Source organism: Acyrthosiphon pisum, chromosome X, assembly GCF_005508785.2.
Source record: "Acyrthosiphon pisum isolate AL4f chromosome X, pea_aphid_22Mar2018_4r6ur, whole genome shotgun sequence".
NCBI lineage: Eukaryota > Metazoa > Arthropoda > Insecta > Hemiptera > Aphididae > Acyrthosiphon > Acyrthosiphon pisum.
In genome coordinates, this window is record NC_042493.1 from 34890909 (window position 1) to 34910972 (window position 20064).

At 27.3% G+C, this 20064-nt stretch overlaps 1 protein-coding gene across 2 annotated transcripts in view; it reads left to right on the plus strand.

Moving 5' to 3' along the window:
• LOC100574613 overlaps positions 1-16519 on the plus strand; it is a 37675-nt gene extending 21156 nt beyond the window's left edge. For both annotated transcript variants that reach the window (XM_016801364.2, XM_016801363.2), the window contains exon 2: positions 13550-16519. In XM_016801364.2, the coding sequence (XP_016656853.1) occupies positions 13748-15484 (1737 nt within the window). In that variant the 5' untranslated portion in view covers positions 13550-13747 and the 3' untranslated portion in view covers positions 15485-16519. The remainder of the gene's footprint in view (positions 1-13549) is intronic.
• The last annotated feature ends 3545 nt before the right edge of the window (positions 16520-20064 follow it).

Genomic DNA, 20064 nt, shown 5'->3' on the forward strand with positions numbered 1-20064 from the left:
CAGTACTTTTAAATATCAGGAAAAACAAAAAATAAATAGAAAAACAGAAATTTTGAAGCAAAACCAATATTTCGCAAAATTTTGTTTTTTGGTAATTCAAATTAATAATAATCGTAGATACGATATACCTAGTTTCACCAAATTGTTAAATAACTATTTTATCTTTTACCATTTTACCATTTTATAGACTTTAAACCCGGGGATGGCTTATATAATTTAGTCAACGTGACAATTTATGACAAAATTAAAAAAAAAATTTCAGCCGTGCCACTAATCAATTTTGCTAACAGAGATTTTTTACCAAATATAAATAAAAAATGAATGATAATAATGTAGAAAAAATTATTGAAAAAATTCAACTTTTATTGATTGTTAGAAACATTTTACTTCATATTGTTTCAAAGACTTTTTATATCTGGTTAATATTTCGTTGCTTGCAATGCTTATAAACAGGGCTCGTAAGTTCATGCATCTGCATGTTTTTTTTGCTACACAGGAAAACATGCTAGCTGAGATACAAATCCGTTTCATAACAATAGTAATAATAATATGAAGTTTGATAGTGCATGTTTTTGCATGTTTTGGGTGTAAAGGCATATTTGGCATATAGTCGATTTTTTACAGTCGTTAGTGCATATTATTTCATAAAAATATTTTTTAGACAAATATTTGAAATGTTTCTTGTTTCTAATTTACTTTCCTGTTTACAAAATTATAGTGTTTTGATTTATTTTTATTCAGTGAGCGTGTGACTACCTAATGTCCTAGTGCCTACATACTTATTTAGATTTTATGCGTTTTACGAAATATCGCGGAAACAGTGTAATCGCTACCACTACCATCCTCCACCGTATAAAGTGGCAGCTTCTCACCAACCAGCATTTATAATTTTCTCCCGTGCCACTTATTTGCCATCCCTGCCTTAAACTAATAGACGAAGCATGCTAGGTTGGTCGGGTGTTTCGGTGATGGCAAATTGCGTTACAGTGATACCATCATAAGTAGCATAAATAATTTCCCATTCGACATCGTATTGTTTTTACAATAAATTATTTTACCACCCCATCATAGTCCTTATAATTTATATAATATCATAATTAAGGCTGGATTTGTAATACCCTAAAAAAAAAACACAAAAAATGTTTATCATACATTTATGATACTACATTTGATAAAAAAAAACTCCTATATAATTTACATTGTTATTCATGAGTCCAAATTAAAATCCAAATTTTCGACAACTTTGATTTTTAGCTCTTAAAAAAATCTGTGACTCATAGGACCCTCAGCAGACACTATGATTCAAAAGAGAAATGAAGATTTTATAATGTGTACTTATTTATAATGAAATGTTTTCACATGAACAGTCTGTCGCTATTGTTTACTGATGCAGACGCTATTGGAGCTGCCTGATTATTATTACTTGGTAATTTTCTTTTTGAAGGTGTCACTAACACCGCGAAATAAATATAGGGAACGTCAAAACAGCTAAACAAAAAATATCTAGAACTCATACATATATACTAGTAACATGTGTAAAATGGCTAAAATGTCTTATTGGTTATTAGATTTACTCAAGCTCACGAAAGAAATATTGTAATCACCGCATCGATACTGTCGCTAGCCGGAGCTTTTCTCCCACCATAGTTCCTTTCCCACTGCTCGGTGGCGTGAATACAGGGCTCAGAAAAACACAACAAATTCATTACATCGCCGCGTTGGTTATATTGTGTAGTACCTACATTATAAGCAGTACTAATGTATTAACATCAATATTTTTCGATATAAACGTAATACTCGTCAACAAATGCATTATAACCCAAACGTTATATAAAATAGTCAAATTGCTGTTACTGTTAACACTAAGGTACATACGAATGTGTCAACGATGCCTATCGCCGATCGTGGCCGATCGGTATGGTTATCTGTACATAGAAGGGGGAGCGATGCGCAGCCACGGTTTTACGGTCGTTTTATCCTTGTTCATAGTATAGCAATAAAATTATAATAGATATAAATTCGTTTGATTTTTATTACTGGATTAGTAACATGCAAAATATATATAATTATTTATTTATTTTTAATTGGACCTCAACATTTTTCTACTTTCGCACGTATTCAGTTTTAACTAACCATTTTGACAATTTTTCCTATACATAACCCTGTTGTCGGATTCTAATAATGTATTATTTTTTTGAGAAATAGATTTTGCATATTTTTCACATTTAAAAGAAGAAAAATGACAGATAAATAACTAATAATTTAATAATACTATTTAAACCATACCTACTTATTTCACATAGTAGTTCTGCAGTTTACACGATATTGTACTATAAAATATAAATTGTAGTATACCTACTTCATGTCCAAGTCTAGTGTCGGTTAATATGCTTATCGATTGGACAAACCAACTATAAAACTGATGTCATAAAATACCTACGACCTGTTAGGTACAATTTATTGTATGATGTTAACTAGTACCTATATTATGTAGGTAATAAGACATTTCATCCGTTTTGAACACATTTGTTTGCACTTTGCACCTGGGTCTTTGGATCTCTAGTTGTGGCACTGGTTTTGATCGGTGCATCACAAACGGCTGATGTATATTGTTAGCTTATTCCCGAACCGCTCCCATCGAAAAAGGTTTTGCGATCAGGTAAATTTCCAAAAGACTCCCATCGAAAAAGATATTACGAACAGGTCAATTCCCAAACGGTAAATTTTAGGTCGATATACCGATATACTGTATACCGTTGTATAATTTAAATTTAAATTGAAAAAATAGATATATAAATTATAAATTCACCTAATAAAACAGTGGCTCATTGAAAACATTATTGACAAATTTCCATCGAATGAAATAACACGCGTATGTATTATAATAAAAATAGTGCTTCAAAAATTTACCCAGTGTATGATTCTTTTATATTTTTATTTTTTACATATACCTACTTAAAGAAATGTTACAATTTTTTTTCTATTTTTTAACGTTAAAATTTAATATTATTTTAATAACATTTAATTCACAATATATGATTTTTTGTATAATTTTTATAATCTACTTAGAATATGCCCATTAAACACCAACATATTTTTTACTACACTTCTTTTGAGATAGGCCTAAGCCCTCAGTCTGTATGAACTAGGAAAGAATATGTGTTGTATAAAACCAAAGCCGTTTTAGGACTGTTTATAAAAACTTATTTGACGGGTGCCATTTGGGAATTGACCTTTTTATAAAACGGAAGCCGAATAAACTACGACCGTTTTGATGTGTTGCTGTTTTAAATTTTCAAATATTTTTATTATATAATTTGCTCCACATCTTAATATTAATTTTGATATTCTACACCACACTTCCAATTTCAACTATTGGAAGTTATCTGATAAATTTACCGAACTCGCATCAGTTATAGCTCATAAAACGTGAATAAATAACATGAACAAGCCACAGTGAATATTATAATATTTCTGATTTTACATATTTTATTACCAGCTGAAGTATTACTAATTTATACACAAAGTACTTAGGTGTACTTACAATTACAATTGATTATTTTTTATATAACTTTATGTACAATTTAATTATGTCCTTAAAATGTATATCTATAAAAATTAACTTGATTGATGAATAAAATACTTATGAATAACTCAGAACAAGTTTAAAAAAATATATTATTGATTATTTTAAAATTGTGCAAATTAAAATAATTGAGTTATTCATATTATATTATTGTTGTATTTGTATTGATACAAGATTGAGCAGATTACATAATGGCATAGTTTACCCTTTATCAAGCTTTTTGTGGTGAAAATTACATATGCTCTTAATATTATTAAAGTGAATTATATCTCTTCTGTTTATTGTATAATATTTATATATTCATGGTCGTAGTATGCATGGGTACAGCCTCCACAGAAACTTTTGTAGCCCCCTCATGGTGTTTGCTTTCATTTTTTACATTTTATCCGAAATTGTAGTTTTAAATGTTTTAATAATTTTCTAGTCCTATATAGCCTCCTATTATACCATACTACACCCATAAATATATTATTATGCTTCTATGTTTCTTGTAACCGTAGTACCCTAGTTACTATTTCATACTCCATATTAAGCTCATACATATTCCACCATCAAGATGTTATTGCGCCTAGGGATGAGCGATTCCCGGGAACGTTATTCGACGGGAATTCACGGAAAGGAATTCCCGGGAACACGCGGGAATTTACGGGAACCTTAAATAAATTGCAGGAACGAATTATAGTATACTCACCAATATTATAATGTATTACATGTACATTATCATGATTTTTGGTAAATTTTAGTTTAACTAAGCACTTTACCACTCTTAATTTTATAATAAATGGCAAATAACAATTTAATAAAATATATAAAACACCCATTTTGCATATAATTCTTAAAAAGTTTATTAATCAACATTTATTAAACATGTCAAAAACAAACCAAGTAATAATAGTAATAATTATTAAACCAAATAAACCCCTATATCTTTTAGTAGTTCAAACTTCAAATACATAAAAACAATTTTTAACATTCACTGTTCGTTTATATCAATATTTAAAGAAAATGTATAAATCATACGTTTATTTTTTTGATCATAAGTTTTCTTCGGAAAATCAAGTTTGGACATTATATCTGTAATTTTTACCACTGATACATCTCCATCAATAACTTTAAAATGTTTTTAAGATCCGCCAACTGATTTTAGACCCTTAACTTTAAATCCTGATTTCAGAATACTTTTGATTAAACATACATATTTAAAAACTTGATTTTTAGTCGAAAAAATATTCCCAAAGAAATTGACCAAGACAAATGATTTTTTGTTAATCGTTGTACAGGTACCATCAACCTCCTCTTCCATGTTTATATAATTTTCTATTATATGGACATCATTTACATTATCTGAAGCTGAAGCTGAACCATTTGAATTTCTGCAGTATAGATCTTCTATAATACTATCACTATCTGAATTATCGTTATTAGTTGAATTATTTCTATCAGAGCCATCAGAAGAACTAAAACGTTTTTTTTACTAGTAGGTATTTACCAATTTTTATCATTCACCATAACATATACATATATTATGTACTGCTTCTACAATGCAACTAGAAGTTAAATTACAAATATTCCAGTCCTATTCTAAGTATTATTTATTACCGTAAAAACTTCTATTAAAATTTACAGACCATATTATGATAATCGATAAATATATAATACATTGATATAGCAATAAATTTTTATTTTTATTGTAATTTAAATTAATATACATTATTATTTTTAAATTAATTATTAATTGTAATTTGTAAGAGCTTTGAATTTGATTTCATAAGTCTTAAAAGTGATAAAATACTGAAGTGCAACATGTGACTTTGTGAATTGAGAGACGGAATCAGTACAGATATCAAAATATGTTGCCAATAGTAACCAAGAATAATTGCTCGTAAAATTTTCATTTTTGCCAATTTTTAAAATTGTCGGGAATTTCCGTTCCCGGTGTTGTCAGGAATTCCGGGAATGGGAATATTCCTTCCCGGGATCGTTCCCGGGATTTTCCGGAAGCGCCAACCCTAATTGCGCCAAACGATTTAAAAGGGCCTCGTTGCCCAAATACAGAGGAGGCCTACCAGAAAATTGAGAGTTATTCAAGTCCTAAAATATGATTTTATAGTATAGTTTTACTAAGTACTTATAAAGGAGATTAATTAATAATGTAAATTGACCCAATCATTATTATTAAATATAATACCTTACAATAACCTAATAGGCAAGTACTTAAGAATTAAGATTTAAAGGACATAGGTAAATCTAGAACATAATTTGTGGGTGGGCTAAACTTTTGTAGTAACAGTGATCAAAAACACAAAAATATTAGAAAACCAAATATTATTATGTTATAAAAATTAATTTAGTTAAATGGCTATTATTGAGAGTGACATGCAATTAAATATAATTATAGTATACCTAAGTTACCTGTTTAATATTTTCAAATTATGTTTATTTACAAAGTTATCAAATATTACTTTTAAAACTATCTTAAATGCTTATCATGTATTCAGTTTTATTATTAGCTAATTCTAATACGTTTTGCCATTCACCAAGATTAGTGTTAGAAGCTTAGCTCTGTCACCGACTTTAGGTACAATTTCTTTAATCATTTCTTTGTTAAGCATGGATAAACATGAAATATCAACTCCATGTTCTAAGAGTATAGTGAACACGTAAAGTGCAATTAAATATCAATAATAAAATTATTTTATGGAATCAAATTGTAAAAAAATTATTACACAATGTATGTTAAACGTTTTAAAATATTTAATAATAATTAACTGTTTTTTTTTTTTTTTTAATGGTTAGCCCTATATTCAAGTATTAAGTACTATTGATTATACATTATAGGTACAGTATTATGTATAATGTATTAATATTTAACCAATGACATTACCTAAAAAGTGGGCAAGTTAAGTTAATTCAATTAAATTTTAACTGAAGAAGTTAATCAGTTTAAAACAAAAATAATTAACTAATTAAGTTAAAAAGTTAATTTTTTTAAATTTTTTAACTTAACTTTAAATTTTTAACAAGTTAATACCCACTTTTGCTTACAAGTAGGTATTGTCAATTTTCTGTGTGGTTACTGTAATATAAGTTCAAACCCTGATAACTATTAATGTTAATAATATAATAAACAAAAATTAAAGTTATTAAACAGTGGTGCCACGGGTGGTGGCCGGGTGTGCCTTCACAACCTGATTTTTTTTTATCTACCAATTAGCCTTGGCGTCATTCATACTATGGCCTTGCCGCGTTGGCCTTCAGTTTGCCAATCTGTAAATGTACATGCACCACTATTCAGTATTCACTGCTAATCGTAAATAAAATTATAATATTGTGTCTTCTGATTTGTTAATTGATAAATTGATATAAGTATCACTTTATCCATGGACGTGTAATTAGTTTGTATTTTCCCTTTTGTTTGATATCCTAATTTCAAATATAGGTAACTATGTATCACGGACATATAATATAATATTACATCTGTGCTATGTATTAATAAAATTTAAGCATAAAAGTGTTTGAAAAATGCAACAATAAAAAAGCAAGACCAAAAATTAACTAGGAATAAAATCGAATAAAAAAAATTGAAAAATTAATTGGTGCTAATTTGGTATGCGCTCTACCGGTTTTGTCGTTCTACGTTCGGTACGCGGATATTGGACTGCAATAAAATTACTGTATAATATTATGCGTTATCTACTTCGGTTTTATATAATATGAAGGGTATTTCTTTCAACTGTTAATAATCTTGATAATCTCTAATTATCTTTACTTTAAATATTGTATTACTGTTGGTTTTACTTTTATTACAGTTGTCACATAACGCTCACGAGGGTTCTTCGTTACGAGTATAATAAACTGAGTATTTGGTTTAAAAAATGGAAATGATTGCCGTTATTTTTATGTTCATCGACGCAATGGCGTATTTATGGTGAGTGATATAGAGGATAGACCCCCCCCCCCCTTGCCCTTTTTTTTGTAAAGTTAAGTTTACTTATTTTCTGTATTTCTCAATATGAAACTACTTTTAAGTTTTAAGTAGTTATATACTTATATCTGTTTTCTAAATGTTCTAGCCGTGGTAATTTTGCCGCTTTGTATACTATACGCCATTTAGTTCGTGGCATAAATATCGGAAAATAAAAACATAATATACCTCTATGGTGGTATGGTATACTATATTTTTGAATTTTCTGTGAATTATTTTTCATGCATGAGTGTTTATAATAAACCCGATAAATAGTCGGTAAATAAAACAAAATTACTATAAAGACTGTAGATTTACTATAGGGCATTGGTTTATTTTTAGTGACATTGTATTCACCTCTGGGTTACATGCTTTAGATGTTTGTGATAAAGAGTTTTATCCAAATATTCATGAACTCTTGAAAATATTTTGTACTTTGCCTGTATCAACTGCTATACACCTGAACGATATTTTTCAAGTTTTTATTAAGTATTAAGTCTTACCTAATAAATAGTATGACAGAAGTAAATATTTTATCAATTTTCCTATCTAATATTGAATAATAACTATAAATTAAATAGTAATTATTATATACTTTGTTTATTATAACCGACTTAGCCACTTAAGGCCCGTTTTACAATCATAGTTTAAACCTAGGTTACGCTTAACCAACTGATTTTACCAGTCGAATTCCGCGGTTTAACATTAGTTTAACTATTGTAATACGAACCCTTAATGTGTTGGCTTTATTTGCATGTCATCGGTCAATACAATAATCATGCCAGATAAGGTTATCGATGAAATGAGCATCCAAAAAAATAGAAAACGGGATTTTGTATTGTAACTATTTTTTTTGTTTATCGTATTAAACATGGGATTGTCGTTAGTATGAATTTATAATAAATGTTATTAGGTACTATACAATTTGTGTTAATTCTGATTTCACCTTGATCCACACTTATCTCAACAAGTTAGGGGATTTTAAAAATGTATATTATATTCATATTTATTGAGTGTACCTATTATTATATATTTCATCCCCCCCCCCTATCAAAATTCCTAAATACGCCACTGCATCGACGCAATCGAGAAATATTTCTACCAATAATTGAACGTGAATGCGAGGCAGGATCAGAAATTCATTCCTATGAATGGGCTGCATAATATAGGTGTCTCACAAGCCGAGATTTTGTACACAAGACGGTAAATCACCAAATATCATATATGGATGCAAATACAGGAGCCCACACTCAAAACATTGAGAGGTCATGGTCGGATGCGAAAATTAAATTATTGAAGAAAATGAGGGGTGTTCCTCTTAATCATCCACTTATTCATCCAAAATTAAAATACAAATATCACAATTGTTATTTTGTTCACCCCTATGCGGCTATATAATATTATTTATTACCTTTTTTTTTTCCAAGTGAAACCACTACATGAGGACCGTACTGTTTTCACATTGCTTGGCCCCCATGCAGCACCGTTTATTAATAAAAATGTTTACAACTTTAAAGTTGGGCTCGCGCGGGGAATGATACACCTTCCTCAGCGATGTTGGTGTGTATAAGTGCACCACGAACTCATGATGCCTCACAATAATATACAAGTGGCCGAAGCCACAGTGGGGATAGTCCTCTCTCTATCCACTCTCGTGTCAATATTTAATATTTACATTTTTTTTCCGTGTTTACATCTTTGGAATGGGCTCACATAGGGGAATTATAGACTTTCCTCAGTGAAGCTGGTGTATATGTATACCCATGGTACCCTACAATAGGATGTATGATGGTCGAAGCCGGAATGGGGGTAGTCGAGACAGACCCCTCTCGGCCTCTCGTGTTATATTTGTGCTTATTTAAATTTCTTCCCCCTGTGGTTTATATTATTTATTACTAAATGTTATTAGTTATTACTAGGGCTAGGATTATGTAGCATTTCATTTTCTTTCATAGTACTACAGGACATAGCTAATCGAAAACAAAATTCGATTCATTCATCACAGAATTCAAATATGCAATTTTGATTTTGCTTTTTTTGCATTTTCTTATGATATTTGTAAATAAATGCTTTTTTGGTACTTTTTTGTCAGTTTATTAACTTTTTAATTAGTTTTTGTTAATTATACGCATATTTAACACTTTTAGAACATTTACGTCTATATTTATCTAAATTATTATTTATTAATTTATTTTAATTGTATTATTATATATACTTATTTCGTGATTTCGTAGTGAAATATTATCGCCTTATCGGTAAATATTTCTGAAAATAGATTTCAGATTTTGTCAAAGCGATTACCGAATGGGGGTAGTGGTTACGTAATACGTTGACATTTATCGACATTTAATAAAACAGTTTTTAATTTATTTTTTTAATATTTATAAATTGTGCTTAGTTGTTCTAAGAATTACTTGGTGTGAACATATGCTAAACTTAAAAATGTTCAAGTCTTTTTTAGTTGCATTTTCCTGGTTAAAATGCTTTTTTTTGTAGCATTATTGGCAATTTTTTAATTCCTTTGTTGTAGGTTTTTAGTGCTTTATTTTCCTAGCCCTATTTATTACAATTGTTTCGTATTCGACTAATCCGTCCCGCTGTCATCAATTGCTTATGTCATTATCGTCATGTTTGTCGCCTGAATTACAAATGTGTGTACCAAATCTGAAATCTTATAACGTATTTTGAATCTTAAGTCTTAACAGTAAACCTTTTTAAATAACAATATTTTCAATAGTCCAATACTCTTTTTTTATTATCCATTGAAATTATTATTTTGTTCAAATATAAGCATTAATCACATTACAAGAGATTTATTATACTGTTATGTAGTAATGTTATTGTAAATTACAATTAAATATTAATGTAATCGAATAATGATCTCAACCTATGTTGTATGCAAAAGTAGGTACAACATAATATTAAAGTTAATAACACGAAATTAGTTCTGTTGAACGTAAATTTGCTTTACGAGTATTGAGTGTACCTACACTAATTATACAAATCGGATATATTTTAGGGCTTTAGGCTCTGCCTTTAATAGTTAATAGATAATATAAACCTGGCCTAGAGTTATCAGGTAAACTCACTCGCCCGTCCCTAAAATATCTAAATTTTCATACTACACACATAGTCCTAAATCGGTCAAATCTAAATTATTCCTAGATAAACAGTAGTATACTATATACCACCGTTCACCACTAAGCTGATAATAATAAAAACAGCTACTCTCAATAACAATGAATAGTTTATAATAATAACTATAATAAGAGACAAGAGTATAAGACATAACCACACAAAATATTGTTTACTGTGTGTCTGTCATCTGTGTAGAATGTAGATAATAATTAAAATATGGTTTGACAAAAAACCCTTAAAATATTTAAAAAATGTAAAAATATAAAATATTATACATAATATTATTATAAAGGTTTAATTAACACACTTTTAAATGTTGTACTACACTCAATTTTAGGGGCTAAGGTAAAGGAAAAAAAATCATACTTTTAAAAATCGTTCCAAAAACCAAAACCAAAAATTTTCAAAAACCGCTCTTGATACCAAAATATTTGGAAAACCGTTCTAAAAAATTTCACATAAAAGTTAATTATTACAATTAACTATTAAGGAAAAGAAAAAAAATGTATAGGTATACTTTTATTATTGAAAAATTATCAACCAATGAGTAATGTAATGTTTCATAAGATTTTAAATAAATCGATACCAATCTAAATTTCATATTGTAGTATAATCAACTGGATGTCCTATCTTGAAATATTGGGTGGTTGGGTAAGCGGGTAAAATAACAGAGTAAACTTTCGAGTTTTCTTGCTATCATTTTATTAAACACAAGAATGTCATTAAATTATTTATATAATATATAATAAGTTAAGCTTTCACAGTTGTGTTAAGGGCTTATTATTACAATTAACTATTAAGGAAAAGAAAAAAAATGTATAGGTATACTTTTATTATTGAAAAATTATCAACCAATGAGTAATGTAATGTTTCATAAGATTTTAAATAAATCGATACCAATCTAAATTTCATATTGTAGTATAATCAACTGGATGTCCTATCTTGAAATATTGGGTGGTTGGGTAAGCGGGTAAAATAACAGAGTAAACTTTCGAGTTTTCTTGCTATCATTTTATTAAACACAAGAATGTCATTAAATTATTTATATAATATATAATAAGTTAAGCTTTCACAGTTGTGTTAAGGGCTTTTAAATATGAAGGGGTGTGTGGGTGAATTAAACTATATGAACTGCCAATTTTAATTTCATTCGGTGCATATAGGTACCTGATTATAATTTATGTTGTGATTAGAGATGTAAGCTCTGTAAATTTACCAGGTAAAATGTACGGGTAAAAGTAAATTTTACCGAGTTTTTTTTACCATTGAAAAAAATTGAGTGACCCCGTATTTTAAATGTTTTTAGAAGCGGAATAAGTTTTACTTAGTTAGCAAGAGTAGCCAATACGACTATAAAATTCAGAGACTGTATTTTAGTTTAAGTATAATCGATATATACATTAATCTAAAAGTAAACACTGAGTGTTCTGTGTTCTGTCGTTACTCGTTCTATGTGACTGTGGTAGTGACTTACTTACTTTAATACTTACATTCCTAATAGTACCCTTACACTGTATAAAACATGCACAAATAATCGTGTTCAATACTATAATGGTTGTATATTTCCACGTTTTATTGTTTAATTTTTTTAATTTAATTCAACATACGCTCGCCTAGTTAAATTAATATGTTCCGAATTTTAATTACATTTCAATTATTATTATGTACCTATTGGCGTATTACTGTGTTATTCAGTATTCTGCAAACAGTTTTGTTATTTATTTCAGTTTTATTGTTTTATAAAAGATGTATTGTTTATTTTATTATTTGTTTTGTTGTTTATTATAAACTAATAATTTTTTGTTTTATGTTGATAAATGCAATTATATCAAAAACATACAAGTATATGTTGATATTGAAGTTATGTTTATAGTTTAATACAAGTTTCATTAGTTACCTATTTGACATATTGTTTTCTGTTCTGAATAAAATAAGTAGTAGTTAGTTTCTAAAGAGCCATTTAAAATTTTAGATATAGACTTATAGTCAATAGTCATGTAGGAATAGTGGAATAGGTTACATAGGTTGGTAGGTAAAAAGGAAAAATAATATTTATCCTACATTTAAACGCTCCATAAAAATGTAAAGAAGATAAGAAATTTGATGCGTAAGATTTATTTGAAAATTGAATAAAAATTACACCTAAACATTTTTTTCCAAAATTTACCAATTTACCGAATTTTACGTAAATTTTACCGTTAAATTTACCGAATTTTTTTACCGGTAAATTCCACATCTCTAGTTGTGATGTTTTGGTGTTTGAAAAACTTGAAACTATAAATTCGACAATTCAACGTTTGTTAAACCTAATATACTATGGGGGTATTATGACAAATAGTGTGTGTACCTACACTGTATTGAATGAATCAATAATCCTATATTCTAAATATTATGTACTATCAGTTAAATAGACATTAAATGGTAATTTATTCGTTAAGAAGCCATGTTGAGATCAAATCAGTGACACTATATCTGTAATCACTAATAAGTGTAATATATTTAGAGTTTCAAATTGCTTCACACAAGTATAATATCACAAGCTCCAAATGTATGATTATTTTTTTTATGAGGGTATTTTGTTTTTTTTTTTTAATTACAATAGGTATTTAATACTAAATAACAAAAAAATATGATACCTTAATAATTGTTAAACATTTTTTTAAACTGTATTTTATACATTTATGGTTCAAACGTTTGTATATTGAATAATGTTATAAGAACCATTTAATAAGCTAATTTGAATAATTGAATGTGTAGTATAAAACTAATTAGGTACTATAAGTTGTCACTACAAATTATTAATGATGAATTCATAATTTATTTCTTCAATAAAATAATTTATTTAATTTTTTTTTTTTTAGAATCGTTCCAGCCAGCCTTATCAAGAGAGTTGATTCATTGACTTCATTGCATTATTCATGGTGTAATACTAGATTTTTAAATCTGTTTTAACAATAAAGGAGTTAAAATATTTAAAAAAAAAGCCAAACATCAAGAAATACAATTTTTAGTTATAAAAATAAAATTCTTAAAACACCAAAAAAAATATATTGATTGCAATGGATCGAGTACGAAAAAAAAGGAAAACCTGCGATTTAATTAAACTGAAACATGAATATTGGGCAAACGTTTTTACTGGAGTAGTTGATATTTTACGTCATACCGAAAAACTCAATAATGATATTATTACAATTAAGTATGTTGCTGATAAACACAAATCACGTCTACTTATTGCTAGATATTCTAAATCTCTTGATACTCATGGTAAATTTCCTACACCTATTCTATCATCTGGACTTTATGAGAGATTAATTTCTTTAATTGCAAACAATGTTATAACTCAAACTAAAAAAGAACTAGAAAGTGCCATATATTTTTCAATGTCTATTGATCCAGTTCCAGACACTGATGAATCGGCGATTTACATTCGATATGTTGATGATAAAGGTATACCAAAGAAGCGTTTTCTGGATATTATAAATAAACCAGGAGACGATGCTTTACAGTTAATGAATATACTCCATGTGACATTAGATAAATATAATTTAAGCCACAGTGGTTTTATGGGATTATCATATAATATTGATAGTAACATACTTAAACACAGAGCTAGCTTAAAATCTTGCCTAAAAAAAATAAACAAATTTGCTGAAATTATGCCATGTTCTTCAGATCCTCTAAGTTTAGTTGTGATTAAAGCAGCATCTTCTTGCTATGAAGGTGGTGCATTTTTTACAACAATTGATGAACTATTTAAATTTTTTTTGTTTTTTCAATATCAGTGGGATGATGTCAAATTTTTGTTAAAAGATCTGTCTTATAATAAATTTTCATCAAAAAATAAAGCATGTAAATGTCTTAATAAAAATTGGTCAACAATAGTATATGCATTGTTTCATATATCTAAAAACATTAGTTTTTCACACAAAATTCGTGCAAACGCATACATGCTTTTGCAAAAAGTAAAACGGTTGGAAACATGTTTCATAACAATGTTTTGGGAAGATATTATTGGAAAAATTACAGAACTAGAAGAGAATTTACTCAAATATGTATCTACAGACATAAATTTCTTTAAGATTTTCGATATTTATGAATCATTAATAAACTATTTAAATGGTTTTCGGACCAATGAAAAGTTTATGGATTATAAGACTTGTGCATTTAAAAAATCTAATATTCTACATTTCAATAATAACTTTCATACCGAGAAACCACAAATGAGATTTCCTGTTGATTATGCAGATGAAGCCGATCAATTTAAAATTAAAACTTACTTTTACATGATAGACGAGATACAAGCTGAATTACAATACAGAAAAGATATTTATTGGGATTTAACATCAAAATTTGACTTTTTAAATAATTTTTCAACAATAACAAATGCTGATTTATACCAAGGACTGGAAAATCTTCTAAGTATATACTTAGAGTATATAGATTACCATATTTCTACCGAATGTGATCAATTAAAAAACAATACGCAAAATATATTAAGTGGAACCCTATCTTCTATTAGAGAAATCAGTACTTTTATACCATCAAATATAATTTTTTTTGAACAGCTTGCAAAAGTAATAAAAATGGCATTGTGCCTTTCAGCTATCAATTGTAAGGTTGAACATTCCACATTGTCAGTATTGAAAAATGTTATAACTTCTTTGAAACCAATAACAAGTGAAGACAACTATAACTCATTATTAATCATAAATATGAATCAGAAACTTCTCAAAAGCTTAGACTTTAAAAATGTTATTAAAGACTTTGCTGTCAGCCAATCAACTGAATCATTATAATTATTAAGATTAATTCATATATCTTTTATTATTAAAATTAATTCATAAATCTTTTATTATTAAGATTAATTCAAAAATATTTATTATTAAGATTATTTTATAAAATCAGTGGTGTAGTCATAAATAATGTTGCATAATATACTCTCATATATTACGACCCTAGGTTTGCTAACTTTCATACTGCAAAATATAGGATAATTTTTTTCATATCCAATATCATACTTCCCATATTTAAATACAGAAATTTAACTAACATCATATATTGACTTTTAACAAATAAGCTTTTACATTAACTTTAAAGTGTTTTTAGACTTAGAACAAATTAAACAAATATAGAACGGTTGGCAATCCTAGATGGCCTTGCATATATTATCCTCTACTGCACTACTCTTTAAAATTATTAATTATAAATTGGATTGTATTTTGCTGAATAAATATTTAATGTATATTAATTGTATCCTAAATATATTTGTGGTGCCTACTTATTTGGAAACATAAATATTTTAAAGTTGTTGATATTTCCCCTTGCATAATCAATGTAAATACCTTTTAAAAATGTATTCTTTTTCACTTTTTATTGAGAAGAAAATTTCATCTTTTTTTATATTATGTTTGTAAAGTGTTGAAAGTATCTACAGATAAACATACAAGATTCAATACACATATTATTTAATGGTATGTTTGTGTTTTATTTAAGCAACATGAAATATTTAAATATTGTTAATTCCTTCCCTAAAAATAACCATTATGGTGATAACCTCAAATCTTTACGGTAACTGTACTTTTGAACTTTTCACTTTGAAGCTTCTCTTGAATGGTTATGCATTTTACAAACTAAATTTGGCTGTGACTTTTCATAGGTTTGCCATTATTTTTAAATATTAAAATTTAGTGACAAATGAAGTTAAGTTCCTCACATTAAGTCATATAAATATATATTACTTTGACTCAGTGGCGTATCCAGCGATCAGGCCTGGTAAGCCTGGACCTACCGGATTTAGAATCCTTAAAGTTAAAGACCGGATTTAATTGTATTAAAAATATGTCAAAAATGAGTTAAAATTATATCAAAATTGCAATGAAAATTTATCAAAATTGCAGTATAATTATGATAAAATTAAAAAATACATAAAATATATAATTGTTAATTACTTACTTAGATAACATAATGGACATAATCTAATTATAAAATTAAAAAATTTTATAAAAAAGTATTCAAAAATTAAAATGTATTATTTTTCTGAATTAAAATTTATAATTATATTCAAATGTAAATTGAGTTCTTGAAAATTGTATTATCTGCTAGGTACTTAAAATATGTTTATATAGTGAAAAATTACTTCAATGTATACAGTTGTTATCAGTGCATATTAAAAATAATTTAAAAAATTTGGCATTATATCTAAATTAACATTGTGTTTTACCCTCATAACCTCAGTGTAAGTTTCAATAGTTTTATGTCCTTCATTTTTGTCTAAGATAATATAATATTTAAATTTATCTTCCTGTTGATACCTGGAATACGTTGGCCAATAAATTATAATTATTGATATATTAATATCACGACCCTATTGTATGACCATATCTAATACTATCTATAGAACTTCTGGCTTTTCTAATATTAGGAAAATATTAAAGTGAAAATGTACATCAAAGTTATATTCTTATTGTAAAATTACTTAAAATATAATAATTTGTATATTTCATCACGTGAAGTATACAAAAATTGCAAAAAATTTAAATATTATACTAAATACAAGACTGTAATTAGTCTGATTCGTGTACATATTTGAACAGATTCGACTTACATGATATCAATAAAAAGTTGCAAAATCTTTTGAATTCGGTCTTAAGTTATAATATAGGGAATTAAAATTAAGATTTTCCTCCAAAATAATATACAAAAAAGTGGCTCGAGAAAGTACTCATAAAATTACAAATAAACCTATATTGGGATATTAAATTTTAAAAAGTTCTTGGTTTTTCGTTATTTTGCTAATTATCTCCATTTATTTAGTAAGATTAAAATAGTATTCTAATAGTAGGTTATACTACCATGGATATTGGATTAATGATTAATTAATTAATGGATTAATGATTATGAATATTACAAATAATTTGAATCTGTTTTTAAATGATTTATTTAAAAAAATTATAACTAAAAATCATTAAGTATAAATGAAATGTTTAATTATCTTAAGTGAAATGTGTGAGTAAGATGTGTGGCAGAAGTAGTAAAAATTGTAAAATATGCAGGTTCGTAGTTTTCAACTAAGTCCAACATCCTTTATTTTATTATGTAAACTAATGTCATAGTCCCTAAAATTAATACAGTATTCAGACAACAAGCCCTAGATATAAGTTCATTCAATTTTGTACTATATAATATAATATTAACATTCATAATTTTAAAAGTTATAAATTGTATAAAAAATCATTAATCATTAATGTTTTGTTTCAATAATCTTTATTTATAGATTTATTCACTCTATTAATATATATGTTTTTTTTTTTATGTTATAATTAGGACTCGGAAGTTAAGACCATAAAAACATAAAAAATTACCTAAAAAGAATTCAAATGACTTAAAAATGACCAAAAAAATTACAAATATTTGTTTTAAATTAATAAAAATACATTATTTTAAATATTTTATTCTATTTTACTACCTATAAAATTCTATATACATTTATCAAAGCTTATAAATTACTCAAAATATGACGAAAAATAATAAAATGTTTGTATAATATTATCATTCACTACAACGAAACAACGACGAATGTAATCGGCGAGATAAAATTGTATAGGTACTAATGTTAATCCGTGGTGATTTCCAAGTTTTAAGTTATCGGCATAATGGTCAACAAAAAACAATAAGAAGTGAACTAGTGTGAAATCAGTAAAAATTACTTAAAGTGCGGGAAATGACCTAAAAATGTCAAAAAATGACTTAAAATGTAATAAATACCGAAAAATGCAAAATAAAAATTAGTTGTTCAGATTCACATGCTAATGAAACACATTTGTGGCCAGGAGAGCATCGTCTGAAAAGTTCCAAAAAAAATACAAAATGCATCAACTTCCGAGCCCTAATTACCTATAATATTGTGAAGCCGTTAAATATTGTTATAAATATTGTTATTTTTTCATATTCTAACTTATTTGGTTTTTAATTTTCTTAATCGCTAATAACGACTCTTAAACGATAATCCAAATCTGTATCACAAACTCTCTCTTTTCAGCACAAGCTCCGCTTTCGAAATGAGAACCAATGTATTTTAACGAATAATCTTGTTTCGTGTAATATGTTACTACAATTTTAATTTGGTATCAATAAATCTTTTATATTATTATAATTAAAAAAACTAATAATTAATGTGTATACACTTTTGTAATAATAATCTATAGAAATGTATAAATGGTGTCAAAAATGTATTTTAATGCATCAATTGAGAACGGCTAGGCATATTTGGCTGATTCTTTTTTACTTGTGTTCGTAATTGTGAGGACAAGGTTCTTATGAAAGAAAATTTTGGGAAAATCCACCGGAAAAGCAGGAAATTGGGATGTCAAAAATACAACAGTACATCCATATCTATCCAGAAAAAATAAACAAATTAATAAATAAGCAGGTAAGTGGATGTCACTCTGCTGTACCTATAGTGAGTTACAAGTGGGACAATGTATAAAGGATTGTATTAAACTTGAATTCAATGATATAATATCATTGTATAAGAAAAACGATTCTGAGCGGAGACGGTTTGTCAGTCTGAATATTATATTATTATTTAGGTATTATATCCTGTGAGTTGAATTTATATTATAATAATATGTACTATTTTTATTCGTTTCTATGGTAATAAGCAATGTGTTATTAGAAATTAAAATGCCATTTTTAGCGATTTTCGAAATTTGTCTGTAGTTTTTCAAACTAAAAATAAATAAATAAATAACTACCTATTGATGAAATCGAAAAATTACCTCTTTAAAGTACCATCTTGATTCAATTTTCAAAAATAAAGTCTTATAATATAAGATATAACATACCTATTATGTTGAAATCGAAGCACTCCTCTGGTAGAAATTTTGTATACAGGATAAAAAAAAAAATACCATTGTAAAACCACTAGCTTCCTCACTCCGCTCAGAATCTAAAATTTAGTTTATTGTAGCAGATTAAAAAAATAATAATAGTGTATTAGATTCTGAGCGGAGCGAGAAAGGTCATTTTATCAATAGTTATTTAATGGCACGGGAAAAACTACCGACCATTACGAAAACCGCTAAAAATGGCATTTTAATTTCTAACGCATTGTTTATTACCATAGAAACGAATAAAAAATAATCCCCATTATAATAAAAATTCAACTTACAAGATATAATAAATAATAATAATATCCAGACTGACAAACCATCTCCGCTCAGAATCGTTTTTATTATAGGTATAAGTCTAGTTTACCGGGCACCATTTTTTTTTTGAAATTTTTTTTTTTGAAAAAGGGTTGTTTTTGACAAGTTAAGAACGATGGTGCAAAAAAAAAAATTTGCGGAAATGATTATTTTGGAAGTTATAGCTTCCC